The 12,905-nt window shown below is 35.9% G+C and overlaps 3 protein-coding genes across 3 annotated transcripts; all 3 read right to left on the bottom strand.

Moving 5' to 3' along the window:
- Nucleotides 1-1,558: 1,558 nt before the first annotated feature.
- LOC131645070 (costars family protein-like) lies at nucleotides 1,559-2,710 on the bottom strand. The gene is made up of 2 exons (XM_058915725.1): nucleotides 2,534-2,710; nucleotides 1,559-1,961 (listed from the first exon to the last, which is right to left on the bottom strand). Exons 1-2 carry the CDS (start codon nucleotides 2,612-2,614, stop codon nucleotides 1,779-1,781), a joined length of 264 nt encoding a protein of 87 aa, XP_058771708.1. The 5' UTR covers nucleotides 2,615-2,710; the 3' UTR covers nucleotides 1,559-1,778.
- Nucleotides 2,711-4,278: 1,568 nt separating this feature from the next.
- LOC131598276 (wall-associated receptor kinase 5-like) lies at nucleotides 4,279-8,013 on the bottom strand. The gene is made up of 3 exons (XM_058870894.1): nucleotides 6,912-8,013; nucleotides 5,802-5,984; nucleotides 4,279-5,465 (listed from the first exon to the last, which is right to left on the bottom strand). Exons 1-3 carry the CDS (start codon nucleotides 7,807-7,809, stop codon nucleotides 4,279-4,281), a joined length of 2,268 nt encoding a protein of 755 aa, XP_058726877.1. The 5' UTR covers nucleotides 7,810-8,013.
- Nucleotides 8,014-8,318: 305 nt separating this feature from the next.
- LOC131645069 (putative wall-associated receptor kinase-like 16) lies at nucleotides 8,319-11,076 on the bottom strand. The gene is made up of 3 exons (XM_058915724.1): nucleotides 10,179-11,076; nucleotides 9,780-9,965; nucleotides 8,319-9,680 (listed from the first exon to the last, which is right to left on the bottom strand). Exons 1-3 carry the CDS (start codon nucleotides 11,074-11,076, stop codon nucleotides 8,488-8,490), a joined length of 2,277 nt encoding a protein of 758 aa, XP_058771707.1. The 3' UTR covers nucleotides 8,319-8,487.
- Between the last annotated feature and the right edge of the window lie 1,829 nt (nucleotides 11,077-12,905).

The raw sequence follows: 12,905 nt of genomic DNA, 5'->3' as shown, positions 1-12,905 counted from the left end.
GAGAATTGGAAGTGTTAGTGAAGTGGAAGAATCTTCCTGAGTTCGAAAATTCATGGGAGTCTTGGGAGAAAATGAAAGCTGAATTTCCAGGTTTTATCCTTGAGGTCAAGGATAGTTTTGAAGGGGGGAGAATTGGTAGATATGGGAGGCAATATGTGAGGAAACGTAGGAAAGAGAAAGAGAGAGAATAGGACAAATTCTGTTAAGAGTAGCACATGGGAGGGGACAGCTGGCAGCAGCTGAGTGGTACTAGGTCTAGGAATAATTCCATAAATGATTGAGTCCCAATCATTTGTGAGGTACGCAAATATTTGAGTGGATCTGATTCCTAGGAGAGATAAGGCCTCTCAAAGTGCCTCTATCAGCTTTCTTCTATTTCCTTGCTGTTTTCTGCATCAATATTGTACTGATCTTGCTAGATCCCATTTGAACTCTAGCCCATTTCTTAATACAATCAGTACTATATTTCCAGTTTCTCTTTTATTTACTGCCTATTTCTGTTAGATACTAAGTTGATTCTATCAGGCTGTTGTTTAATTGACTTTCATTTTCCATGGTCATTGTGCATTTGCACTTATTTGAGATCCTTCTTTGGAGGGATCGTGTAGCCGATACAAACATGATTTCTGATAGTGGTGGAAGTAATAGTATACTAAACGTCTAAAATATGATGCCTCAAACTGTCGATTTCTTATTATTATTTTTGTTTGGTGTGCAGTGGAAGTAAATCTGCTATTGTGACTAATACAACTATAGAAATTGTGGTTCCTGAGGATACTTTATACCTTGTATATGGGGAAAATGGTAGCAATCTGGCTCGTCTGAGACAGGTATACGACATGGAAAATTTTATTGATGTATATTTCTTATGTAGTGTTCATCAGCTCATCGTTTTATCCTCGCGAACATGCATTTGTGACCAGACCACACAGCTTTTATTTCAAATTTTATCTTCCCTGTATATTTATACCTACTTTCTTTCTTGTCCTTATCAGATATCAGGTGCTAAGGTTGTTATCCATGAACCTCATCCTGGAACAAGTGACAGGACTATTGTCTTATCTGGTTCACCTGATGAAACTCAAGCAGCACAGAGCCTTCTCCAAGCATTTATTCGTGATGGATCATCATAACATATCCCTTCGCCAATTTTCAAGTAGATCATATGTAACTCTGTATTGTTTGTCTTTTCTTGGCTTGATTGAGCCAAGAAATCATGTAAAATCCCGCCTTCCTGTAATTTTGGCTTAATCGATATATATGTGGCTCTCCACCGAATGATAGTGTAACTTTAGACATCAAATTGCTTGATTCTTTAGTGCGTAAGCATAACAAGAAATTGTGTTTTCTTACCATGTCATAAATCAACTATCCATCTTTTAGTGTAGATGACTTTAGACAGATATTTTTATTAAATCAGCTTTTTAAAGTGTTTGAGTCCGGCTTTTTTATTAAACGAGTCAGGCCGAATCGAACTTTAAACGAGTCTAGTTTACATAAATATTCTCTAATTCAAGATATTGTGATCAAATGATAAAGCTGTTGATTACAAAATATATAACTTTTGTAACACAATTCTTTTTTCTTTTTTTTGGATCAATTTTGTAACACAAAACTTGATGACAAGATTCTGGAGGATGATAGTTGTCACACCATAATAAACAACATTGAATAGAAGATAGAAGAAAGTAGCATCAATCAATGCTTACAAAACTAGCACTCATGAAACTTTTTTTCACCCTTTCACACTTGTTTTAGAGTTTTGGGTACATAGTGTTTCAGCTGGCAGCAGCAGCAGGGGTGGCATTAAGAGTGATTTCCACATTGTCATGAACTCCTTGGAGCAGCAATTCACCTTCATATGTTAGTACTTTTCGCTTTTTAGCAGCTCTTAGTGTCCCAACAAGTGCTTCGAATATATTTGCGCATTGATCATCATGAAATAGCGTTCCAAATGTAACCTTCACAACACAACCCAAACCCACATTTTGTTCATTCATCTCAAGAAACCATTAATCAGCGAAAACAAACAACTCCACATGATGATTAAAGAAGACTACAAATTGCACATCGATAAGTCAAATAGATAAATTGCACATAGACAGAAGAAACTATCAAAGGCCTTCTTAATTTCATCTACCTTTGATCAAGCAATCATCATATCTAACTATAGCCAATTAAACCCCAAATCTAAAACATGACTCAAGTGATTGAATAGGAAGTGGTTCAACGGAATTTGGATAAACTCTAATATTATCTTAGAATTTAGATTTGATATAACCATAACATGGATATTTTTAGGCGTGTCAATGTCTGTATCATGTTTGTATGTTCGTATATATGCGTGTTTGTGTCGTGTTTGTATGTATGCTTCATAGGTTAGGTGTAAGATTAAGAGATCCACCCATTTGAACTCAAGATGCAGATCCACAAACACAAACAAGTATAAAACATATGGAAAATTGGAATTCCCTACACAGATCTGAAGGAAGAGAATGAAGATTGAAAAGAAAGAGAAGGAAATTCATTTCACCTTGTAAGAACCATCTGATTGGAGCTTGCCAAGCCTCTTGATTTCTTCCCTCAGGCGTCCAACCTCTTCTTCCACATTCATGCTTCTGCTTCCAACTTGTTATTATTATTATGGCTTCTGAGTTCTGATATTACAACCACCTTAATAATTATAATAAAACACAAAATATCTTTCACCTGATAATACCATTTTATATTAGTGCTGTGGAAAAATAAAAGGAATATTCATAAAATAGAGCCAAAAATAATATGATGACGTTATCTTATTTTAGTGTAACCTCAGTCTCTTCTGAGTGGATCGCAACCGTTGCATGAATCAAACGGCTGAAATTTGAAGTGTATGAATGGGGCTGTGAGGACCCGCACTCATAATGAATACACCTCTTTTCAGTTACTCTCAACAGAACTTTCCCTCTCTTTTTCTCGTTCCACACCGTCGACGCTTGTTCAAACCCTATCGTCGATCAAATCGTGCCGCGTGCTGCCGTCACGGCGAGGGGATACCACCGGACTTTGCGCGTTGAGCGGCCATACCGGTAATACGAGCCGGTGACGGCGGCATTTTCTGCTCCGCTCCTTCTCTCAGTAGATGCGTATGAAGAAGGATCATCTTCATCTTCGTCTTTCAGGAAGCTTATTAGTTATTACGGTTAGTGGTTCTCTTTTCTCTGTGCCTTCAATTCAGTCTATGTTTTGTTTAGGATAATCATAAACGATCCTCTATGTTATAGTTATACACATCTTTATCTCTGCATTTAGTTTAAGTGTAAAGTTGATGTTAATCTAGGGTTTGAATTATTGTGGTTTTGAGCATGAAAAATCATTTAGCAACATAGTTGGAGAACCTACTGAAGCATAAAGCAGATTCAGTTGCAAAACCTATATTTACATGGGTACTGATTTCAATGCCATGTTCAATACTGTTAGAATTAATTATGAGTGTTGAAATAATAGGACTCAATCTCGTTGCAGCTATTGCAACTGTTTTGGCCATGTTGAGGAAATTGGCTTGGTTGATTGCCGACCCAGTGACACTCCCATGGATCCTAACGTCAATCTACTATTAGATTAGGAGGAGCCACTGAAAGACCATGGTAGATATTGACGTCTAGTTGGCAAACTTAATTACCTCACGGTGACCAAATCAAACATTATATTTGTTGTTAGTGTGGTTAGCCAATTTCTAAATGCTCCATGTGATGATCATTGGAACCCTATGATTCACATTCTGATAACCAAGTTGCACTTTATATTGCCTCCAATCCGTTTTTTCATGAAAGAACTAAGCACATAGTGATCGAGTGCCACTTTGTAAGAGATAGGATTCTTTCAGGAGAAATCATAACTGATTTTGTTGGTTCAAATGATCAGTTAGCTGACATATTCACTAAGTCTCTTAGAAGACCTCAGGTTCAATCTATTTGTAAACTCTAGAGTTTTTAAACATTGGTGCATATGACCTGTATGCTCCAGCTTAAGGAGGAGTGTTAGAATTAATTATGAGTGTAGATATTCTAGAGTGATGATTAGTATTCCTAGAATAAAGAACTTCTTAGGTTAGTGCTTATTGAATAAGCTTCAAAGTATTTATTGTAACACTATTATAAATACATATGGTGTGATCTAACTTACGACACATAATTTACAGAAATTCTATAAATACAGTAGGAAAAATACAACATACACTTCAACACCAATATAATTAAGATAGCTAAACATCTACTGATGAGTATTAATATTAACCAATCATCTTCCACCAATCAATGACATTGATATCTGGTTTATGCTATACGAGTCTGAAGAAATAGTGCCGCTTCTGTAAACTCCATTTTCAACATTGATAGCCGATGACGCTGCTCGGTCTGAAGACAATTTGCCACTTCCCCAATGGTTCTCTTCAAAAACTAATATTCCCTCTAGTTCCATTGCCACTTCTTTCATGGTGGGTCTTTCCTCACCCTTTACTCTTAAACACCTTTCTGCTATATGGGCAACTTTCTTAAGTTGCTCAGTATTTACATCATCTATATTGTTGTCCAAAATATGAAGTAACCGATTCTCTTTCATTGAAGAAACAAAGTACACTGCAAGGTTTCTATCTACCTCTGGCCTGCTAAAAGATAGTGCCTTCTTTCCTGTCAGTAGCTCTGCTAGGACAACCCCAAAGCTATATACGTCACTTTTCTCTGTTAATTGGCTTGTGTGGAAATATTCTGGGTCAAGATACCCCAATGTCCCCTGCACTAGAGTGGTTATCTGGGTATGATCAAGAGGAATAATCCTAGAAGCTCCAAAGTCAGAAACCTTTGCAGTGAGATTGTGATCTAGTAGTATATTTGCAGACTTCACGTCTCTATGTATGATTGGCGTAGATGCGGCAGAATGCAAGTATGATAGGACTCCAGCAGTTTCTTTTGCTATTCTCAATCTTGTTTTCCATGAAAGCTTTAAAGATTGGTTTTGATCATGAAGATGCTCATAAACAGTACCATTAGAAATGAATTCATAAACAAGCAAGGGAACTTCTGTCTCTAAACAACAACCCAGAAGCTTTACCACATTTCTATGGTTGATTTTAGAAAGCACAATCACTTCATTGATGAATGGCTCAATCTGGTTTGGGTCATTGATTTTGGACTTCTTTATTGCTACAATTCTTTTATCTTGTAAAATTCCTTTGTAAACTGTTCCCTGACCACCTTGGCCTAGGATCTTGCTTTCGTCGAAGTTGTTGGTTGCTTCATTTAGCTCCTCAACAGTGAAGACTTTAGTTGTTTCATCTGACCCTCCATGCATCACTAGTTGTTGCTGTAACAATAAGCCACCGTTTTGTTGAAAAAATTGTTCTTTAAGTTTTATGAGCTTTCTTTTCTTCAATGCCAAATATGCATAAAAGCTTCCAACTAGTAGTGCTACGAGGCTTATGCTGGCACCTGGACACAAACAAATGGAAGCATGATAATTTTCTTTCTTGTTTGCCTAGCTTGTTGATGTTTCAAAGCAATTTATGTTGGTAAAGACATTGGTCAAAACCTCAAAATGCCACTGTTCTGGTCTTGAAGGAATACTTTGGGTAAATGAGTTTCAATTCATGGCAACAATTTATAACATGGATTAATATTGTTGATTGCCTTAGAAACACCTTTCAATTTTTAACATTTTTCATTGTGATATTAAATTGGTTCGACATTATCATGTTATGAATGAATCAAGATGATAGAAACCAAACTGAAGAGGTCTATCACAAGAGTATAATGTGTTGTACTCACTCAATGCAGTGATCAATATGATCTCTTTCCTTGATTTGGTATTTGACTTTTGACTGCATCTTGTTCCGTTCATCTTCCCATTTCCCTCATATCTTGCCGGACATAAACAATGGAAGCTTCCGGGAGTATTGATGCATGTTGCCCCCTCAACACAGTCATTGGAATCCATGCATTCATTAATATCTAAAGGATAGGTTGTTAGTTTTGTTTTCTGTTTTCACAATGAATAGTTTAGTTTTCTAAGAACATTGGTTATTGCTATCGATTGCCATTAACCTGCAATCAAGTGAAAACAACAAACAAAACCAACACAAAAAATACAATAAACCTAACAAAACTAGAAAACTAAACAACCAAATGCGGAGAAGGAAGAAGAATAACACTGAGAGATATGTGATTCAATCGCGAGAGACAGCGGCAAGATCCCTCAAGCTCTTTCCCACATTATTTTCCACACTTCTCTCTGATCTCTCAATCTCTAATTTTCTTTGTCATAGTGTTGAGTTACATGAATATGACTTTCATCTATGTTCCTTATATTCTTAGAATTTTCATATAGAGATACGTTATGCTATATAATATAGATCCCCGAATACAAACTCCGAACTAGTGGTAGTTTCAACTGAATCAGTTAGACCAGTAATGGTAAGTAACTGATGTAATAGAACTGTGACAAATTATAAATCTAAATACTATAGCATATCAACTTGTAACAAATGTTGAGAACTTCAACAGTTACCTCTTATTATGTATAAGTAAGTCTATATACAATGATCTCGTCAACGGTTTTAATGAAATAGGGATGGGTTTAATATACAAAAAAGGACAATTCTAAGGTGTCAAAAGGGAACCTATGTGTCTTGTAGAAAGATAGAATCAATTATATGACTTTGAAATCGGTTTAATAATTGTTTCTATCTTTCTACAAGACACATAGATTCCCTTTTGACACCTCAAAACTGTCATTTTTCGTATATTAAACCCATCCCTATTTCATTAAAACAATTGAGATAGTACTGTATATAGATAATATAACGTTTGGATCAATGAAGTCGCTTTTATTTTCCAGCTCGCGAATAGAATAGTGTATATTATAATATTATATAATACCTTGGCAACCATGAATGAGGTAAGGATTTCCCCAATATCCATGAAAGCATCTGCAAAGGTAACCAAATCTCTCGGTCGCATCATAACATGTACTTTTGTTGTCCTTACAGGCATAGTTTGAAAGATTCTTCTGAGCTTGCTGGCATGTTTGGTTCCCTACTGCCCAGTCCAACAACACAGGAAACTCCTTCTTCTCCAACTTGAGGAGGTCTGTGGATTTGAACTTGTAGGCTCCATTTTCAACCAAAAAAGCATAACCACAGGGATTGAAGTCATGTACTGCTGAGTGATTGTTGAATATACTTCCAGAAACATAGATTACTTCAGTTAACACATGACCTTGGGGTATTGAAATCTCACAACAACCAGTGCCAGAACAAGCTTCATTAGCCACGATATCATCAAGCCTGTTGCACAAAGCCACACATCCTGTGGTGTAGTTGTTTCCCCCATAATCATGTACTGTGAGTGCTCCCACCGTGTCACAGCCAACTGCGACCAACTTGTTTCGAGTTGACGAGATGGAAAAATGTTTTAGATCGATACCCCGATATATTTGGCTCACAAGTTTGCTCTTTTCAGCATAGCAATCTCTCGCTGCTAGCGATGCAATGTGAAGTTCACCGTTGATTGAGATGCTTAGGACAGTTTGGTTACTATGTGGCAAGGAAGGTACATGTGTTGAGATAGAGGATGAAGATAATGTTTTGTTGCAATTGATGAGAAAGGTGTTGTCTAAGGAACAATCCTTGGTGGTTCCAAACGGGAAGGGAATGGGGACAGAGCCACACTTTGTTGGGCAGTTTGGTAGCGATAGTAACTGAGTTGCTGCTTTTGTGAAAAAGACCGTAAGAACCACCATCATCAGTAGCTGTGTTGAGTGCACAACCATGGTCATGGCTTTGCTAATTTTTCAGGTTCATGGTTATTCGAATCCTTGGATTTTGTTTTAGTATTTACTTTTTCTACTTTTAGTGCTACTTAAAAATAGAAAAGTCAAAATGACTTATTCTTCTTGTATGCAATGGAATGACAAAATCAAACACAGTTTTGTTTAATACTTATTATAATGTAATTTTAGTTTTTGATAATAGTGATTGCAATGTCTCTGACAAATTGTTACTTTCGTTTTTCCTTCTTTAATAAAAAAAAGATGTTAGTTACATTGTATAGGTAGAGTTAGTCAGAAGACAACAATGGATGCTTGTAAAGAGGGATCATCTTCACCTTATATGAAGCTTACTATGGTTAGTTACTTCTCTTTTTTCTGTCACCTCAATTCAATCCGTGTTTTGTTGTATAGGATAATAATCATAGACAATAGTCATGTATTTTATATACATACTGGTGCAAATAAAACTAAAATCATATGTTAGATCATTGAATTTATAAATATCATTCATTATATTAAGATGAGAAATCTGCCGCAAAATTTTTTTTGCAATATTAAGTTGGAGGAAAGAACAAATAAGAGATACAATAGGAAAAAATTGAACTGATATAGATATGTCCAGTAAGTAAGGAAAATGGAACATACACTGTGACACCGTTATATCCGAGTATTAATATTAACTAATTATCTTCCACCAATCGTTGACATCGTAATCTGGTTTATACTATATGAGTCCGAGGAATTAAGGCCACCATCTTCAACATTCATAACCAACGACGTTTCTCTGAGCAAGTTGTCAGTCTCTTCTGAAGACAAATTGCTATTTAGCCAACGGTGCTCTTCAAAAACTAATATTCCCTCTAGTTCCATTGCCACTTCTTTCATGGTGGGTCTTTCCTCGCCCTTCACCCTTAAACACCTTTCAGCAATACGGGCAACTTCCTTTAGTTGCGCACTATTAGCCCCATCTAAATTTTTGTCCAAAATATGAAGTACCCGACCCTTTTTCATCGAAGAAATAAAGTACACTGCGAGGTTTCTATCTTCCTCTGGCCTGCTAAAAGATAGTGCCTTCTTTCCCGTAAGTAGCTCTGCTAGGACAACCCCGAAGCTATAGACGTCACTTTTCTCTGTCAACTGGCTTGTGTGGAAATATTCTGGGTCAAGATACCCCAATGTCCCCTGCACTAGAGTGGTTACCTGGGTATGATCAAGAGGAACCATCCTAGAAGCTCCAAAGTCAGAAACCTTCGCGATGAGATTATGATCTAGGAGTATATTTGAAGATTTCACATCTCTATGTATGATTGGCGTCGATGCAGCAGAATGCAAGTATGCTAGGACTCCAGCTGTTTCTTTGGCTATTCTCAATCTTGTTTTCCACGTTAGCTTTAAAATTTGGTTTTGATCATGAAGACGCTCGTAAACTGTACCATTAGATATGAATTCATAAACAAGCAAGGGAACTTCTGTCTCTAAACAACAACCCAATAGCCTTACCACATTCCGATGGTTGATTTGGGAAAGCACGATCACTTCGTTGATGAACGGCTCAATCTGCTTTCTGTCACTGATTTTTGATTTCTTTATTGCTACAATTCTTTTATCTTGTAAAACTCCTTTGTAAACTGTCCCCTGACCACCTTGGCCTAGGATCTTGCTTTCGTCGAAGTTGTTGGTTGCTTCATTTAGCTCCTCAACTGTGAATACTTTCGCTGTTTCAGCTGACTTTCCACGCCTCACTATCTTTTGTTGTAACAGCATGCCACCATTTTGTTGAAAAAATTGTTCTTTAAGTTTAATTAGCCTTCTTTTCTTCAATGCCAAATACGCATAAAAGCTTCCCACCAGTAGTGCTGCGAAACTTATGCTCACACCTGTATATATTTTATTCTAACATTTTACATTGTGATAATAGAATTGGTTTCATTTTATCATATTATGAATGAATCAAGAATATATTGCGTTTTACTCACTCAATGCAATGATCAATATGATCTCTTTCCTTGTTTTGTTGGTACTGGATTTTGGGCTGCATTCTGTTCCGTTCGTCTTCCCGTTTCCCTCATATTCTGCAGGACATAAACAATCATAGCTTCCAGGAAGGTTGATGCACGTTGCTCCCTCAACGCAGTCGTTGGACTCCATGCATTCATTAATATCTAAAGGATAATTTGTCATTTTCAATTTCTGTTTTCACAATTGAGAGTGGAGTTTTCTAAGAAAAATAGTTACTGTTATACAGCCTCTGGTCACTATTATAAGCAAATTTCACCTTTTGTGGTACATTTAACTGTTAATGTATCTAGTCCACAAATGTATCACAAAAAGTGAAATTTGCTTATAATAGTGACCGGAGATTGTATATATAATACCTTGGCATCCGTCAATGAGGTAAGGGTTTCCCCAATATCCATGAAAGCATCTGCAAAGGTAACCAGATCTCTCGGTCGCATCATAACATGTACTTTTGTTGTCCTTACAGGCATAGTTTGAAAGATTCTTCTGAGCTTGCTGGCATGTTTGGTTCCCTACCGCCCAGTCCAACAACACAGGAAACTCCTTCTTCTCCAACTTCAGGATGTCTGTGGATTCGAAGTTGTAGGCTCCGTTTTCAACCAAAAACGCATAACCACAGGGATTGAAGTCATGTACTGCAGAGTGATTGCTGAATACACTTCCAGAAGTATAGGCTACTTTATTCAACACATGACCTCGGGGTATTGAAATCTCGCAACAGCCAGTGCCGGAGCAAGATTCATTGACCACAATATCATTAAGCCTGTTACACAAAGCCACACATCCTGTGGTGTAGTTGTTTCCCCCGTAATCAAATGCCGAGAGGGCTCCAATCGTGTCACAGCCAACCGCGACCAACTTGTTTCGAGTTGACGAGATGGAAAAATGATTTATATCCATACCCCAATATGTTTGGTTCACAAGTTTTCTATTTTCAGTATAGCAATCTCTGGCTACTGGCCATGCAACGTGAAGTTCGCCGTTGAGTGAGATGTTTAGGACAGTTTGATTACTATATGGCAAGGAAGGTACTTGTGTTGAGATAGAAGATGAAGATAAAGATGTTTTGTTGCAATTGATGAGAAACGTGTTGTCTAAGGAACAATCCTTGGTGGTTCCAAATGGGAATGGAATGGTGACAGAGCCACACTTTGTTGGACAGTTTGGCATAGATATTAACTGAGTAGCTGCTTTTGCAAAAAAGACCACCAGCAGCAGCAGCAACATCTGTTTTGAGTGCACAGCCATAGGCATTTCTTTGCTAATCCATGGGTGTTTTTTTAGTATTTATTTCTTCTTCTTGTAAAAAAAGGTTTATATATTAGGTAGGTTTCTGTCAAATAAAGTGTCTATATATAAAAAGAAACCGTTGAATTTGTTACAATTATTCCAAGTGTGAATTTGCATTCATGTAGAATATATTTTAATCTAAACTATCTATAACTCTTCTTATGATGATATAAATAAAGTCACTGTCTTTGCCGACACGTAAGAATTTGTATGAATTTTTTAAAATTGGGTTGTTTGACTTTTTTTATTTATTTATAAAATCTAAATTGAACCAAATTTACGGGTGATATCCATTACAATTTATGCACTAATTACGCACCTTATAGACATTTTAAAATTCCTTTTATATCGCTTGGATTTTAAAATTTGGACGTGTCTATTATACACCAAATCGCCTAAATCATAGAGGCACCATCATTTTTGTCAAAAATATGTTTGAAAATTAATCTCCGGACACCGTCTATATTTCAATATTCAGAAACTCTAAGCGGAAAAAGTGATTTGGCTATCACCTTGCATGTATATCACTCCACATATTTGAAACCACGCGCGAAATTGATAAAAACAAAGGGTGCTCTTAAGAAGGTCAAACTAACATCGAGTGACAATTCAATCACGCGCCCTCCATCCTATTTCGAACATGTCAACACTCTTTTTCTATACTCTAATTCCACAATACCAAAAAAGTTCTATCAAAGGTGCACACATTAGTAAACCATCACCTTAACCATATTTATAAAAAATGATACACATTGAAGAGATGTCGGTTTTTACGCACAAATACATTGATTGAAATGTAGATAGATGTTAAGGGTGATAGTAACTGCGGTTATCACGTTCAGGGCCGGTGAACAGCATGTGCAAGCTGTGCAATGGCACAGGGCCTCTCAATTAATGAGGCCTATTTTTTAGTGTTATCTATTATTTAAAAAAAAAAAAACTAGGTAATATAGTAATACATAATAGAAATTATATTGTATATGCTTAATATGTTTGTTATTTAAAGTTTTTTACCCATATCTCGTTATGACAATTCTCTAAATGATATTAGATTGTATATTATTCTTTGACAACAAATAATATTAAAATAGTAGTAACTTAGAACAGTATGAGGACGTGTGACAAAATTGATGATAATCATTCATCAATGAAACAAAATTTTTTTAGAAAAGATATTAAACATATATTACTCAACAACACTTTGTATCATAAAATTAAGACACGAGTTAAACAAATTAAACTCAATAAATTAAGATAAGTTAAACAAATTCAGACAACAACAAATTTGTTGGCCAACCCTAAATTTTGTAAGGCCTAATTTTTTTCATTAATAATAATAAACATAAAAAAATGTTATAACAAAAACTCAACAAATTAAAAATGTTTTTTGAAAAAAATCCAATACATACCGAAAATAAAATTGATTAAAGTAAAAATAACTATAACTAAATTTATTTTTGATTAATATAAAATTATATTTTTTATCTGTCATTTTTAATTATTATAATTGTATGTATTTTTATAATTTAGGCCCATTTTTAAAATAGAACGGGGCCTCCAAATTGATTGAACCGGCCGTGATCACGTTGTCACAACTTTGCTGAGTAACAGATAGGATAATCATACATTTGTCCGTCAGTATCTAATCAAAGAGTTGAAGGCGCATAAGGAATCATACACAATATTATACGGGAAAAAAGAATAATTTGATAAAATTCATGCATTTCTTATTCCTTGTGTTAGCGGTCCAACACCAGAGGCCAAATGAATGTGTTTTCTTAAAATTTCTTCTT

The sequence above is a fragment of the Vicia villosa genome, linkage group LG1, assembly GCF_029867415.1.
Source record: "Vicia villosa cultivar HV-30 ecotype Madison, WI linkage group LG1, Vvil1.0, whole genome shotgun sequence".
Classification (NCBI taxonomy): Eukaryota; Viridiplantae; Streptophyta; class Magnoliopsida; order Fabales; family Fabaceae; genus Vicia; species Vicia villosa.
This window is presented reverse-complemented; position numbering and strand designations above follow the sequence as displayed.

What these genes read in the sequence shown, in the direction of transcription:
- LOC131645070 (XM_058915725.1), bottom strand. Translation starts at nt 2,614, where the DNA reads ATGAATGTGGAAGAAGAGGTTGGACGCCTGAGGGAAGAAATCAAGAGG. An exon ending in AATCAGATGGTTCTTACAAG is followed by an intron (nt 1,962 to 2,533) that starts GTGAAATGAATT and finishes TGTGTTGTGAAG; the next exon opens with GTTACATTTGGAACGCTATT.
- LOC131598276 (XM_058870894.1), bottom strand. Translation starts at nt 7,809, where the DNA reads ATGACCATGGTTGTGCACTCAACACAGCTACTGATGATGGTGGTTCTT. An exon ending in CCTCATTCATGGTTGCCAAG is followed by an intron (nt 5,985 to 6,911) that starts GTATTATATAAT and finishes CCTATCCTTTAG; the next exon opens with ATATTAATGAATGCATGGAT. An exon ending in CATATTGATCACTGCATTGA is followed by an intron (nt 5,466 to 5,801) that starts GTGAGTACAACA and finishes GTTTGTGTCCAG; the next exon opens with GTGCCAGCATAAGCCTCGTA.
- LOC131645069 (XM_058915724.1), bottom strand. Translation starts at nt 11,076, where the DNA reads ATGCCTATGGCTGTGCACTCAAAACAGATGTTGCTGCTGCTGCTGGTG. An exon ending in CCTCATTGACGGATGCCAAG is followed by an intron (nt 9,966 to 10,178) that starts GTATTATATATA and finishes ATTATCCTTTAG; the next exon opens with ATATTAATGAATGCATGGAG. An exon ending in CATATTGATCATTGCATTGA is followed by an intron (nt 9,681 to 9,779) that starts GTGAGTAAAACG and finishes AAATATATACAG; the next exon opens with GTGTGAGCATAAGTTTCGCA.